The 14,092-nt window shown below is 40.5% G+C and overlaps 2 protein-coding genes across 4 annotated transcripts; one reads left to right on the top strand and one right to left on the bottom strand.

Annotated features, from left to right (window-relative positions):
* Positions 1–290: 290 nt before the first annotated feature.
* LOC122984116 (schlafen-like protein 1) lies at positions 291–2,196 on the bottom strand. Its single transcript, XM_044354432.1, has 4 exons — positions 1,766–2,196; positions 1,133–1,229; positions 661–1,067; positions 291–555 (listed from the first exon to the last, which is right to left on the bottom strand). Exons 1-4 carry the CDS (start codon positions 2,048–2,050, stop codon positions 358–360), a joined length of 987 nt encoding a protein of 328 aa, XP_044210367.1. The 5' UTR covers positions 2,051–2,196; the 3' UTR covers positions 291–357.
* A 2,356-nt stretch (positions 2,197–4,552) lies between these two features.
* taf15 (TAF15 RNA polymerase II, TATA box binding protein (TBP)-associated factor) lies at positions 4,553–14,046 on the top strand. 3 transcript variants are annotated; one of them, XM_044353752.1, is made up of 16 exons: positions 4,553–4,711; positions 5,421–5,454; positions 5,711–5,744; positions 5,836–5,884; positions 6,287–6,359; positions 6,523–6,755; positions 6,861–7,035; positions 9,483–9,517; positions 10,074–10,106; positions 10,488–10,597; positions 10,957–11,086; positions 11,174–11,269; positions 11,368–11,437; positions 11,987–12,075; positions 12,185–12,326; positions 13,629–14,046. In XM_044353752.1, exons 1-16 carry the CDS (start codon positions 4,702–4,704, stop codon positions 13,666–13,668), a joined length of 1,353 nt encoding a protein of 450 aa, XP_044209687.1. In that variant the 5' UTR covers positions 4,553–4,701; the 3' UTR covers positions 13,669–14,046. The 3 variants fall into 3 exon arrangements, with proteins under 3 accessions (XP_044209687.1, XP_044209688.1, XP_044209686.1); XM_044353751.1 differs by having other exon boundaries at positions 4,554–4,711; positions 5,836–5,914; XM_044353753.1 differs by lacking the exon at positions 9,483–9,517.
* Positions 14,047–14,092: the final 46 nt, after the last annotated feature.

Raw genomic sequence — 14,092 nt, 5'->3', positions numbered from 1 at the left:
CAATGTGACAGCAGGGCAGAGAGGACCGAACGGTGAGAGAGCGAGATTACAGACTATCAACATTAGCAGAGAGTCAGACACCAAGTTATGATAATGTAGGTACGTATGTTGCTATGGTGGAATATTTTCATGAGATCAGCATTTTTTTCTATGCTAACAAATCAGTGTTTAACTTTGGAAAAGGTTTCAGCAAGTTCTGTAGTACTTCTGTTCTCCAGAAAGACTGTAAGAAATCTGCGATGAAAGATTGCATTGAGTCACTGGAGCTGAGAATAAGAGGTCAAAGACAGTTACTGTGCTTTTGTTGTATTAATTTTGCTACTGTGCATCTCAAGCAAACTTCACAACCAGACAAATTCACATCTGCTCATGTTCTGGATGCAGAGGGGATTCCAGTGCCACATCTGGGGCTCTGCTGTTGTGGGCTTGGCTCTGCTCTGCTTGCAAGGTTATGATGAATTGGAGAAGCCAGTCCGCCTGTGCTGTTAATGAGGACAACTCAGACCCAGCCTCCTTCAGTCTGTGTTCTAGCTCTTGCTTCTTTTGACTCCATTTCTTGAATACACACACATACAGCATGTCAGCACTTGAAATGGTCGCATTTGTCATTTTTATACAAATATGTATTTTGTAAGATAATATAGTCATGGACTTTCTTACCTGTCTGGACCACTCCAGGATTACAGAGTTAGACAGGGGCCCCTCAGTGTTCCCATCCCGCCGTATGAACACATCCCCGTGCTCAGTCTGATAGAGGATTGGCTCACTGAAGGCTGAAGGTGCTCTGAAAGTGAGGCACAGCACCTTGAGGCGAGGTGCCTCCACCCCAGACTTTACCACAGGTAGGAAATGCAGGCTGTAGTTTCGGGGAAGAACAGGAGGCTGGAGACGCTTTAGAATCACGTCCACCTGTAGGCGAGTCTCGTGCTCCTCTTCATGGCTGAAGGACAGGCCATAAACCACTCCGTCCTCATTCACCCCGACAACCAGACGGCCTCCCCCGCTGTTCAGGAAGGCACTTCCATACATAGCAACATGTCGGAAGAAACCATTCTGCATGTAATTTCCTGAAAGAAGACAAAACAATTTTTAACAGGATATAACTTAGCGGTAAATTCCCTTGTAACCTTACCTCTGCCGGCCATGAACTCAATGTTGCAGCTGTCATTAATAATGTGAGCCCCGTGGTAGAGCCACTGGCAGCAGGTGATGTCCTGTTCATTGGTAGACTGGATGTCAGAGAGAGAAGGGACAAAGCAGAATGGGACAGTTAAGTATCATATTATTACAAAAAAATCATACACTGTATTCATCTCTGTATTATCAAGGTCATTGGTAGAGGCCGACCAATACTGGGTTTTGGAGGCCAGTAACAATATTAATACATGAGAATAATAAACATGAAATAAATGTAAATGAACTAATATTCATATGCACAACACATAACATAAAAAACATTTTGTGATAAATATGTCTGACTAAATATATCTTACAGTTGAACAAAACACTATGACAGTAATGTAAATTTTGAGCACTGAAATTATTTTAAATTATTAATAAAAGCAGAAAATTCTATAAAAGATCAATTGAGAAGTCAAATATTCATATAACTGCTGCCACTAAGATATTTCTTGCTGTTTACTACTTTCTTTTTTTTTTGCATATTTCTTTTTGCCAACACACACACTATATGTGGCCTAATATCAGCTGATGTTATTATCTTGCCAATGTTCCCTGCAGCTCTCTGATTCTGTCCTCATCTCACCTGTACTGGTGTTCCCTGTTGACCAGTCTGGTTCTGGGCTGCACTGTTGCTTTTTTGCCTTTGGGTGCTCTGTGGATGAGGGCTTGAACAGCCAGAGCATCTCTTCTTTTGAACCCATTTGAAGCGCCCCCATCTCCAGCCAAGAAGTCTCCATCCCCGGGAACGACCGGCTCGCTTCCTTTTCTTTTTCTTAGCTCCACTGGAAACTGTCCTAACATGAGCTGATGTGGACGGTGTCAGGGAGGCAGAGGTCCCTACATCGCTCAACGTATCTGGGTTGCTCATCTTTCCGTTAACAAGATTCTGTTAGATAATGTGCACAGTGCAAAAAATGGGGAAAAAATGGGGAAAAAATGTGGGTCTTCTCGTTTTTAGGAGAGTAGACTATTTAAAACCTTTTGTATTTCAGTTGCTACAGTGTTTAAATGATGCATATTCCAAAGTAAATTTGAAAAAAACAAAAACAATTTGTGTTTAGATTTGTGTAATCAAAGTTAGAGGTTGGTTTCCAGGGCTCAAGATTGATTTAGATGTGTATTCTGCTGTGTGCACAGTGCTTGATGGTCATTGTAAACACTAATTATATACACATATACACATGCGTTGAAGCAAAGGCGGTCAACAGGGGCCCTCAGCTCATTTTTGCCCCAGGGCCTCCTGGCGGGTTAATCCGGCCCTGGACCCTCAAAGTGTTATTTACAGAGAAATAGAATTTAGCCACGTTTCTTAAATGCCATTTACTGACTAAATAGTAGAATTTACACAAGCACATCTTCACTGAGTGAGTAAGTGAAGCAGAACACTGAGCACAATCACTGTCTGTTGTGCAGCTGTAACACTTTGCCTGCAGTGGTGCTCTTTCAACATTAAAAAACATCATAAGAGCAGTATAAGCACATTGTAAGTGCATGATAATTACTATAATCAGAGCATAATATCGTTAACACAATATGTAAGAGTGCTGGGGGTACAGTTTGATTTCAGTCAATGAGATGCTGTTAAACAGCCACTTGAGGTCAGTGTTATTCTAAATTAAGAGCCATGTTTTCCCCTGGTTGTGTTGATGTCCTGAATCTGAGGTCAACACATATGGGCTATGAGGTTCAGCCATATATTCCTCCACCACTGAGATGCTTTAAGTGCCAAAAGTATGGCCATGTAGCAGCAATCTGCAAAGGCAAGCAGAGATACATAGGTGTGCAGGTGAACATGAGTATGAGAAATGCAAAGAAGGAGCTAAACTCAAGTGTTGTAACTGTGGAGGAGAACACAGCTCAGCCTATCGAGGGTGCAAAGTCAGCAAGAAAGCAGCAGAGAGTTAGTCTCCCAGGGGATTACATATGCAGAGGCAGTGACGAAAGTGTCCAGGCAGGCAGATGCCCCTAAATCAGTGGGAATAGAGAGCAACAACAGACCCTGTGAGGGATGTGACAAATTTGCTGTAAAGGAAGATCTGCTAATTGTGGGCAAGAGCGAGTTTGTGTTGTTTATGGTAGATGTGATAAATTGTTCAGCGCAGATGAGCAGGAAGATGAAAAAGATCAAGATCATATTGAAATCAGCTGAGAAATAGATCGGGATTAAAGGACTAAAATGGGAAGCAGTGGAAGAAATGTTAGATGGAGAAACTCCTAACACTCAGACATGAGCTGGTGGCTCTTCATGGTTTTAGTTATTCTAAAGTGGAATACAAGAAGCCTTATTGCTGATGGACAAGAATTTGTTCCAAATTTATCAGACAAGCCTCATGTAATATGTATAAAAGAGACATGGTTGAAGTCACAATGGAATTTTGTTGTATATGATTAAACAGCAATTAGGAATGATAGGAAAACCAGAAAAGATGGAGGAGTGGCAACATTTGTGAAGAATGGGATGAGTTATGATTTAATTAATATAGGAAAAGAACAAGACTCAATTATAATTTAAGTATTGAGAGTAGCTTAGTGATAGTCAATTACTGTAACCCTTGTAATAGACTGAGCTCTGACATATTGAATGCTGCAAGTGGGCCGACACAAGGGGAAGTAGTATGGTTGGGGATTTTAATACGGATGCAAATGGGCCTGTAATAGAGGAGTACATAGATTATAAGGGTTTAGGAGCGACCTGCTCGAGGAGATAAGGTTTGCAAAATCAGTAACTTTTTAAAAATCACCTCCTAAAACCCATTTCTACAGACTTGCTTTTATGTAATGTTGTCTTTCGATCATCTTTCTATCATCTTTTAATCTTTTTATCATCTCTCTGTTGTATTTCATTGTCTTCTACTGTTGTCTTCTTATTGTTGGACTTGTTATTGCTTTCTTTGCTTTTGTATTGTACTGCCTTTGCTTTGTCTGTCAAAGCACTTTGTAAACTCTGTTTTTAAAGATGCTATATAAATAAAGATATTATTATTATTATATAGTGTGTATTAATGATGGAAAAGGTACAAGACATAATAGTATACAGAATAGATCTGACACTCACATCCACTGTAATTGCAGATATTAGTACTTGGGAAGTTTTAAACCTGTCAACAGTAGGCACTGATCACTATCCAATAGTAATCAAGATTAGAATAGAGATACATCAATATGGAAGTTGGATAAAGCTGACTGTGATGCATATAAAAGATGTGGAGGAAAGTCATAAAAAGTTGGTTACAGCCATTTATATATAATATAGTTGTTTGTTTTGAGTAGGCTATTGTAAACTGGAACCCGTTAAATATACCCCGGTATGGTAGGTGGCGGTATGCACATATAAACTGGTGTTGCAATCCGCCAATAAACGCGAAGAAGAAGAGGAAGAAAGCCCGGCGCTGTTCCTGGTCGTTTAGTTCACTTCTGTTCTGCAGCGCTGCGTAGATTTAAACCGGGTTTTTTTTAATCAGCTAATCAGAAGAAACAGACATCAGTGATTTTTAAAACAAGTATATATACCTGCACAGAATGGCCACTGGTAAGTCTATATTTCCTGTATTTATGTGTCAGTTTTACTTGCTTTGTTTGTGAATGAGTAACGTAAAGTGGGTCGAATATGCTGGAGCCAAGTTAGCATTAGCTCCCAACCGCGAGGCCAGGGCTAGGGCTCCGTCTATTTCACGGATTTGACAACTAGCATCAGCAGAATAAAGTTAGCTTTATTTGGGGGGTGGTTTAGTAAGCTTACAGTGCGGAGTTTATTTCTTAATCACACTTCAGCTCTGTTTTTCACCCCGCAGTTACTGCGTAGTTCATTAAAAGAGTTACAAGCGGCGCAGGGTCGGGCCTTGTCGGGCGTCTTTGTTTATACCGCTACCGCTATTGTTTCTCCCTCTGAACGGGGAACATGCCGGAGCAGATGTATCTTCAAGATAAATCGTCAATATTTGCATTTAGGCCGTTTTTCTCAAAGCGAACTGTGTGCGTTGATATGGCAGCATAAAAAAACGATGATATGGTTGTGTCGTTTCAAGATTTAGCCGAAGCCCAGACCAAATTGACCGCCATTTTCATCACATTGGCGTGGTGAGGGGCCTGCTAGCGTGTAGCTGTCCTACTTTCACCAGCCTTCAGACCAGTCGTACACCGTTAGCTGATTTAGTAACCATCTTCTCTAGCACGCAGGTTGAAGTTCTTTTGTTTAACCTTTTTTTTCAAACGTTAAATCATTGTTTTCTCACTTTCAGATTCAGGCTACGGCCAGCATGGTGGCTCACAAAGGTAACGAGGATAACATTCAACGCATAACGTCAACTCTGATTAATACAACGTATTTTTTATATATATATATATGTAATGTACATCTGTATATATCAGCCAAAGGTTTGGAAACACTTTTTCATTCATGTGAATGCGAAGGTGTGTCTAAACTTTTGACTGGTACTGTGTATGTGTGTTTAGCCATTTAAAGCTAAAAACATCACACTGTGTGGAGGTTCTGAATGAATTTAAAGTTAACTGCTTTTTATAATTGTAGCTATGGATCATATGCTGGTCAGCAGAGTGGACAGGTAAGACCCTTCCTAAATTGGTTAGTTAATTGTAAGTATTATATTTCCTGTTGTTGCCTCTCGAATACTGACTGTTTTTTCTGGTTCGCAGAGTTATGGACAAGGAAATGGCAGTGGCTCTTATGGGGGGCAGAGCTACGGTAATTATGGTCAGCCGGCTGTGACACAAGGTATAAATTGCAAACAATAAAGGCTAGATTAACTACTGCACTGATGCCTCCGTATTTATTAAAATTCCCACCCAAAACCTAACCTTCAGTAGACCAACTTTGTTGTTAGATTACCTCAAGGGGGTTCAGACATGTGTGTTAGATATATTCTTAGATATTTATGATTGAGGCATTAACAGATCACACCAGAATATGGGAGTTATTTAAACTTATTTTCTATATTTCCTTCACATGTCATTGATATACCAGTTTAAGGACCTCTTGTGTCTACTGTCAAACTCTTGACTAAAATTAAGTAAACAGTAGATTGTTTTGTCTGTATAGTAAGAAATGGGATGTTTCTGAATTTTGTGAATCCTTCTGTCTTGACAGACGGCTACAACCAGTCTCAGGGAGGCTACGGTCAGCAACAGAGCTATGGAAGTTATGGACAGGAGTCATCTGGGTAAGACTACTGATATTACAACTTCACCCTTCTTGTGAGCATGATTTCTATTTACATTGTTTGCCTCTGAACATGAATAGTGACATGAGACACAACCTGTTTATTTTACCATTTGGGTCCTCTGTCGTGTTAACTGTAAATATTTTACTGAAACCACTTGAAGGTATGGTGACAAGTCATCGTCGTCGTCATCATCATCATATGGACAAGGATCAGGGTCCTATGGGCAGCAAGGGTCCTACGGTGGTAATCAGGGACAAGGATCCTATGGTGGTGGTGGTGGTGGTGGTCAGGGCCAAGGAGGAGACAGCTATGGACAACAAGGATCTTACAGCGGCCAGGGAGGAGGAGGAGGTGGTGGTGGTGGCGGCAGCAGCTATGGAAGATGGAGTGAAGGTAGGAAGAACTGGGTCTTGAAATAAAATAAACTATCTGTATTCTGTATGATGAGATGTCCCAGTCCTCATGGGAAAAAATTAAAAACATCTTTTTTTGCACCAGGTGAAAGTGGTGGTCAGGGTGGGAGGTATGGACGTGACCAAGGAGACCGTTCAGAAGGAGGTGGCTACAGAGGCAGAGGCCGTGGTGGCTATGACCGTGGCGGTTATGACCGCAGTGGTGGATATGAGCGCAGTGGATACGACCGTGGCGGAAGAGGTGGACCTCCTGGTATGGGGTAAGTTGCACAGTGCCACTGCCCCCAAGGTACTTTTATTCACTGTAAAATATGAGACATGACTTGTTGTCACTCAACACATCATCACTCATCAACTATAAACCATCAACATAGATAATATTATCCACCCATCTGCTTTGTGCTCCAGATCACCTAACTCTGGTATATATTTTTCAAAACCTGATTCATGTAAAGTTGTCACATATCACATAGGTAATATTCACCACCTCTCTGCATTGTGCTCCAGATACCTGAACCTCAGCCTTTTTTTTTTTTTTTTTTTTTTTCCCTCCAAAAATCTGATTCCTCTGAAGTTTAACAGATAAGAGACATGCTGGTGTTAATTCAACATCCATCTTAAAATGAAACTCACTTCACACTCCATAAGTGGTGAATAACAGTCAGAGATTAGCTTGTTTGACCACTGAGGATCTGCTCGTCATCATTGGGGTATTAAGTAAGAAATGGCGACACAACACGTCTGCTTAAAGCAGGAGTTTCATTGGCACTAAGTGACCCAGCCGAACAACATCATGCCAGACAAAGGGCTGGTTTTGTCCATTCTCCGACCAGTAAAGGCCAATTCATGCTTTTTGTGTCTGTGGACGACTGTGGTCTTGCGGACGCACACACAGTTCCATTGATACTTTTTTTTCGGAGGTCCACGAACACAGACATGTTCCACATGTGCCCGCTTGTAAACAGGGTTGCAGTGTGATATTTTTCCAGAGTTGTGAAATCCAGTCTGTTAGTAATACAAACCGCCGTGCAGTGTTTTTCTAATCAGGCTTTAAACCGGACTTGCTGGATTGTATTTCGTTGTCTCACCAGCACTTTAAACAACACGCCCACACCAACACAGCCCCTTGTGGTGTTTTACATGGCGCTGTTTTCAGTCTGAATGCAGATGAGGAGTTCCTGTATGTTGCTGAACAACTAGAAAAGTGACAGCTTAATGAACAGAAACTCAGTACATACATACAGTAGACAAGACAATGATTTGTTTGCTTTTCTAGCATATGCACAGTTGACGCGCTTGCTATGCGTACACTCCACATGGTCACAAATTCAGGGCTACACGGACACAGGCAGATGGTAACATTTATGTCACTCAGACCCTTGCAGCCATGTGGGCGCCGAAAGTATGAATTGGCCTTAAGGGACATCTCTTGTGTCAGTTTCAGAGGCTGTTTACATCAGAAATGAGGTAGTTTTAAATAATATATTGAAAATTAGGAGCTCAACATAAACGGCTGCTTCTGTGAATAAGAACAGTGCTGTAGCTGATGGTTAAAATGCATAAATGTGCTTTCTTTACACATGGAAAACTTGTTCACCACATTAAGATGCGTACTATGATAAACCACCTTTTGCACTGTTGTAAATTGGACTCTTTCCCTTTTTGTAAGGACTACAAAATTAGCTCTTGAACATTTTTGAGGTTAGTTATTGGATCAGTTGACCATCAGTTTCTGAGGTGAGCCAAAAAGTGCATTTGAAATTAGTTTCACTTTTTGGACTTTTGGCTTTTGCTACAATTTGAAAGCTCTACATTGTCTTGTCTCCTAGTTTACATTGTGAATTTTACATAACTGGAAACAGTTGTTTTGTCTTCTTTATTCATGTATCTTTAAGATCAGTGAAAGCCAAGTAATGCAGCTTTTCATCACATTTGGTAATTTGACCCTTGATCCAAACAGTCAGGATTTTTGTTGTACTGTTAACTTTTTAATCAAAATTAATCTCCAGCAGCCATACTTTGTCAATTACCAGAAGCTTATTTTTGGTCTGTCCTTGTGCTCCGAGGATCACACAATAGTTTTTGAACAATGGAAACTCCATCGAAATGCTGCCGTTACACCTGGAGCCACATCTGCAACTGCTTCACATTCAACAGGTTTCATTCAAGTGTTGTATATTTGACAATGGCGAACATGTGTGTTGTGTTAACATGGATCTACATTTTATACTACAGGTGTTCAGAGTGATTGAACTATAACATGGACCTCAGTTAAAAGATCTCATATACGCACTCAGTGGAAGATTGCTCATCAGTTGCTATACCCCTTCACACCAATTTGGCCCATCATGTTAAAAAAAACAAAACAAATTCAGCTGGTTTTCCAGCTCTTGGTATCCAATCTGGTCATGTTTTATTTAAAATTTAAAAAAAAAATCAAATCAATTAAATTCGGTGAACTTCTAACTGGTGACCCAGTGACTTGTGATAACTGTTTACACTCGTCTGCCTGATTGTTCAGTCAGAGCTGCCTAGTTATCTGTCCACTGATCTCTAATGTCAAAGACTAACACATTCCTCGTGTGAGACATTTCCACCGTAGTCGCACACCCTGGCAGAAGTGCATACTGATGGGGATGTAGGGGAGCTTTGAGCTCTCAGTTGGGACAAAGGAAAAGCCATCATATCTCCAATTTTTCCTCTGCAGAGGTGGTGACCGTGGTGGCTTCAAAAATTACGGTGGTAAGTGACGAGCATCAGAACTGTGTCGGTGGGGGAGGAAAGAACTTGAGTTAGCAGAAAAGGAAAAAAGAGGGGGATTTAAAAAAAAAAAAAAAAAAAAAAAAAAAACTCAGTGAATGCCACCATTTTCATGTCCAGATCCCAAGGGACTCCACCTAGTGTTCTTAGCAGGATTTCTCATAAATGTCTTCAGATATGGTAAAGAAAGAAAAACATGGAGCCTGAGTTGTAAAATAATGGTATTGTTGCATGAAGGTGAGAGTTGATTGTAAATGAGAGGTGTTCCCAGGACGAAGAAGGAAAACTTTCTAAAACTGGAGACATTTTGGTGGTGGTCAAAAAACAGAACAATTGTGTTCTTGTGCAAAGGTGTTGGTATGTGATGCAACGGTATGAAAACACCTGTCAGAGAGCGAGCTGTAAACATGGACTTTGTTTAATTTTCTTTATCATTATGCACTAGTAGGGATGAAGTTAATAATTTGTATGGAACAGTACAGATGATTAAAGATTTCTTGCTCAAGTGTTCTCTTCCATCCTCTCCTCTGTTTTACAGGCTCTCGAGACTACGGCTCAAGGGATGAACCAGGTAAAGAACGTCCCCAAGACACCAGTTACATTACCAGTTAATTAGGATTGCACTGATTAGTCAGTCATAATTTAAAATCTGTCCATAGCTGCTGTAATCAGAGCAGGATGTGGTTATCCTTTTAATGGCCGGAGCAAGTCTTCATGTTTTTGTTTTTTTTGGTATTGTCATAGTCTCTTTTAAAGTGAAGTCTATGATGTTAAACTTAGTGTCAGAGTTGATTATGTATTTATTGAAGTCCCTCGGACAATATTTTGGCTGATGGGGAGGGGGGGGAAATCAGGTTTATTTAGTAAATTCCACTGTTCTATCTCCTCAAGAATTATTATATAAAATGTGATCATTTCTGATGTCTTCTCTCCATTTTGGTCTCTTCCACAGCTGGGGAGCAGGACAACTCTGACAACAACACCATTTTTGTCCAGGGACTGGGAGAAGATGTCACAGTTCAGGAAGTCGGCGATTTCTTCAAGCAAATTGGAATCATCAAGGTATTAAATTAGTCTCTTTGCATGTTGTCACTAATTTCCTTTCCTAGATTGATTAAATTTCACCATAATGCATCCTAATGACTGTCGAGGCTTGATTCAACAGCAAATGTATGACCACCTCTTCTTTTTGTGAATGCATGAAATGAAGTATTTGTCAGAGCTATCACACTGCTGTTTTCATTCAAATCTTGTAAAGGATATTCTTTTTTTGTGTTTTGTAACTCTTTTTAAACTTTGAACCAGTTCTTTTAGAGATTGATTGTGTTAACTGTTTAAATGCCTGATATCTGGGTCTAAACTGGTGTAGAAATGATAAACGCAAGCACTGAGAATCAGACGTCTTCATTTTGTGCTTTCAGGTGAACAAGAAGACTGGCCAGCCAATGATCAACATCTACTCTGACAAAGTCACCGGTCGGCCGAAGGGAGAAGCTACAGTGTCATTTGATGACCCGCCGTCTGCCAAAGCTGCTATCGACTGGTTTGATGGTAATAGCATTGCTATCCCGAAGCTTTGAAATTCTCTAATTCTACTGATTCAGCATCCCTAAAACTGACACTCTCTTCTCATTTCAGGCAAGGAGTTCCAGGGCAAATCCATCAAAGTATCATTTGCCACCCGCAGAGCTGAGTTCACACAGAGAGGAGGAGGTGGAAGAGGCGGGAGAGGAGGTGGGTAGGAGGTGATGGGAGCTGGCTCAGGGCTCAAATAACGAACCTTTTTCAATCGTCTAGCTTCTTAATTGAACTGCTTTTTGATCGTCTGTCAGGTTTCAGAGGTCGTGGTGGTGGAGGCCCTAACTTTGACATTAAGGGAGGAGACTGGCCGTGTCCCAACAGGTTTGTATGAGAAGGTTTCATGTAACTAAAGCTGTTTTCTCATATGAGTTACCTTTTCACACATGTACCACACAACAGGAGATTGACAGTGTCAAGACGTATTCTCACCTACTGGAAATACACAGTTTGGTTTAGTCGAGGGATGAACAATTAATCAAATTTTTATTGAAATTGCAATATGGCATACTGCGGGTTTCAAATTGCAGGAGACACAATATCTGTTACAGGTCAAATTCGCCAGCCGCATGATGGAAACGTTATCAAGGTGCCCACTCGCTCAATGTGAATTCACTGCTGTATTCACACATGGGCTCAATCGAACATTACACGGACTTTGTGCTAAGGAGCTGGTAGCGTAAAGTACATTTAATGTCCAGTTCGACTGATTCGGTCATTTGTGTTCTCACACACAGCTTCTCCGGATAACTTCAGGATTGCAGTGCATGTGTGAAAGGGGCTCCAGAAATATACATTTTATAGAGTGACAAAACATTTGTGAAGTTGAAAGGTGTGGATAAAAAGGTCATCTCATCTCTATTCTGTCCTCAGCTCTTGCGGCAACATGAACTTTGCACGGCGGCAGGAGTGTAACAAGTGCGGAGCCCCCAAACCAGGAGATGGAGGATACGGAGGTGGAGGTGAGTACTTTATACGTCATTTAAATACTGAAGATAGTTGTGTTGCCAGAATCCCCCAGTGTGTCCTCCATAATCCTGTATGACTGACACCAGTGATGATTGTTTGCAGATCGTGGAGGCAGAGGTGGTTACGGAGGTGACAGAGGTGGCGGCTTCCGAGGTCGTGGAGGTTTCCGTGGTGGAGACCGTGGGGGCTACGGAGGCGGCGGCGGCGGCGGTGGATTTGGAGGAGGCTACAAAATGGGAGGAAGGTGGGTTAAAAAACAAAGATTCTTTTGTCTTTTACATGCATACATTTACTACCTGAAGGCACACTCCTCGCACCTGCCCATTCAAGATTTATATATGATTAGAGCTGCAACGAGTAGTATATTAATCGATTAGTCCATCAACAACTATTTTGATAATCAAATAATTGTCATTTTTCTAAGCAAGAATGCCAAACGTTTGCTGCTTCCAGCTTCTCCAGTGTGAAGATTTTTTTTATCTGTCACATATGAAAGTAAACTGAATATCTTCAAGCATCGGGCTTTAAGTTGTAAGGGATTTTTTTTTTTACTGTTTTCTGATATTTTATAAACTAATTAATGAAGAAAACCTGCAGATTAATTGGTAATTAAAATAATTGTCAATTGTTAGATATGATCAAATGTATGATCTGCAGTTTGCTGTGTGACCAGAAGAGGGCGGAAATGAGACTAAGTCTGAATTTGTAACTTGATCCCAGATCTAAACTACATAATAAAGCTGAGCAGGGTTTGTGTTTAGTGTTTTCATATTGTAAAGGTGACAAAATGATCTGCTGATCAGATTTTTTTTTTTTTTTTTAAATCTCCTTATCATTCTTCCACAATGTAATACACAAAGGGTACAGAGGATTTACTCAAAACTACAGAATTGGCAGTGACATCCTGAAGTTTACAATGACAGATGTATGATTTCTGATTAGTGTAAAATAATTAGGTATGTTTTTTTGTTTTTTTTTCTGGCATTGTAACTGCATAATCCTGTAAATATTATATAGTAGTACTGAATACATTTGGTCAGTAATATGTAATTGGGACACAGCTCTGGTTTAAAGTACACCCACAAATATTTTTATTTTTCCTCCCATGCTCTCTAAATTCCAGATCAGATATTTAGTTTGATTTTAGCTCCCAGGCTCTTTTTAAAAGGATAGTAGTTCTGGCCAAGGAGCCATTTTAGCCATTTTCCCTGCTTATAAAGAAGCCAACGTGTAAAATGTGTCTAGTGTCTGAATATGAATGCAACAACCTTCACTTAACATTTTTGTGCAACTTGAGGGTCTTGGATATTTGCACATTTTAATTTATTGCTACTTACTGAAGGTGAAGTGGGGCTTTAGTCAAGGAGGTTGTTAAAGGAAGGACGTTCTGCTTTCATTTACTGATTTTTCTAAAGCGGGATGGCGTGAGCGGAGGAGAAATGAACACCATATTTCACCCTCGTCTTTGTTCAGATGATGAGGCTTATTTTAATGACACAAGTGGGTGTTGATCTTAACGATTCATCTTCTTTTTTTCCCTCTTCAGAGGTGACCGCAGAGACGACAGACGAGAGCGACCATACTAATCGTCGAGACGGACACCGTTCCAGCCCTTGAGTTCGCCAGCGAGGGAGGGGCTCCGTCGGGGAAGGGGATATAGATCAGACATTCTGATTTTTGCGTACCTTTTCATAGCCCGTGCATCCCCAGCTATTACTCTTTCCATCTGCGAGTGAGGGGGAGGGATGTGTTGAGCTACTGTGAGAGGGGCTTTGGGGCTGATTGGCAGTGTTGGCATGTGGTCAGATGTAATTTTTTTTTTTTTTTTTTTTTTTGTTTTGTTTTGTTTTCTTTGTTTTATTTCTTTGTACATCTTTTTAATTTTCTCTCAGATTCTAGGTGCAGATGTTTTGTGAGGTAGTACCATTGTTTTTGTATGAACGGAATAAAAATGTTGTACTTGGGCTCTTTTTTTTTTTTCTTTTTTTCTCCCCCCAAAATATTAATAAA

Source organism: Thunnus albacares, chromosome 6, assembly GCF_914725855.1.
Source record: "Thunnus albacares chromosome 6, fThuAlb1.1, whole genome shotgun sequence".
Lineage (NCBI taxonomy): Eukaryota > Metazoa > Chordata > Actinopteri > Scombriformes > Scombridae > Thunnus > Thunnus albacares.
The sequence above is the reverse complement of the archived record's forward strand: the minus strand, read 5'-3'. Positions and strand labels throughout refer to the sequence as shown.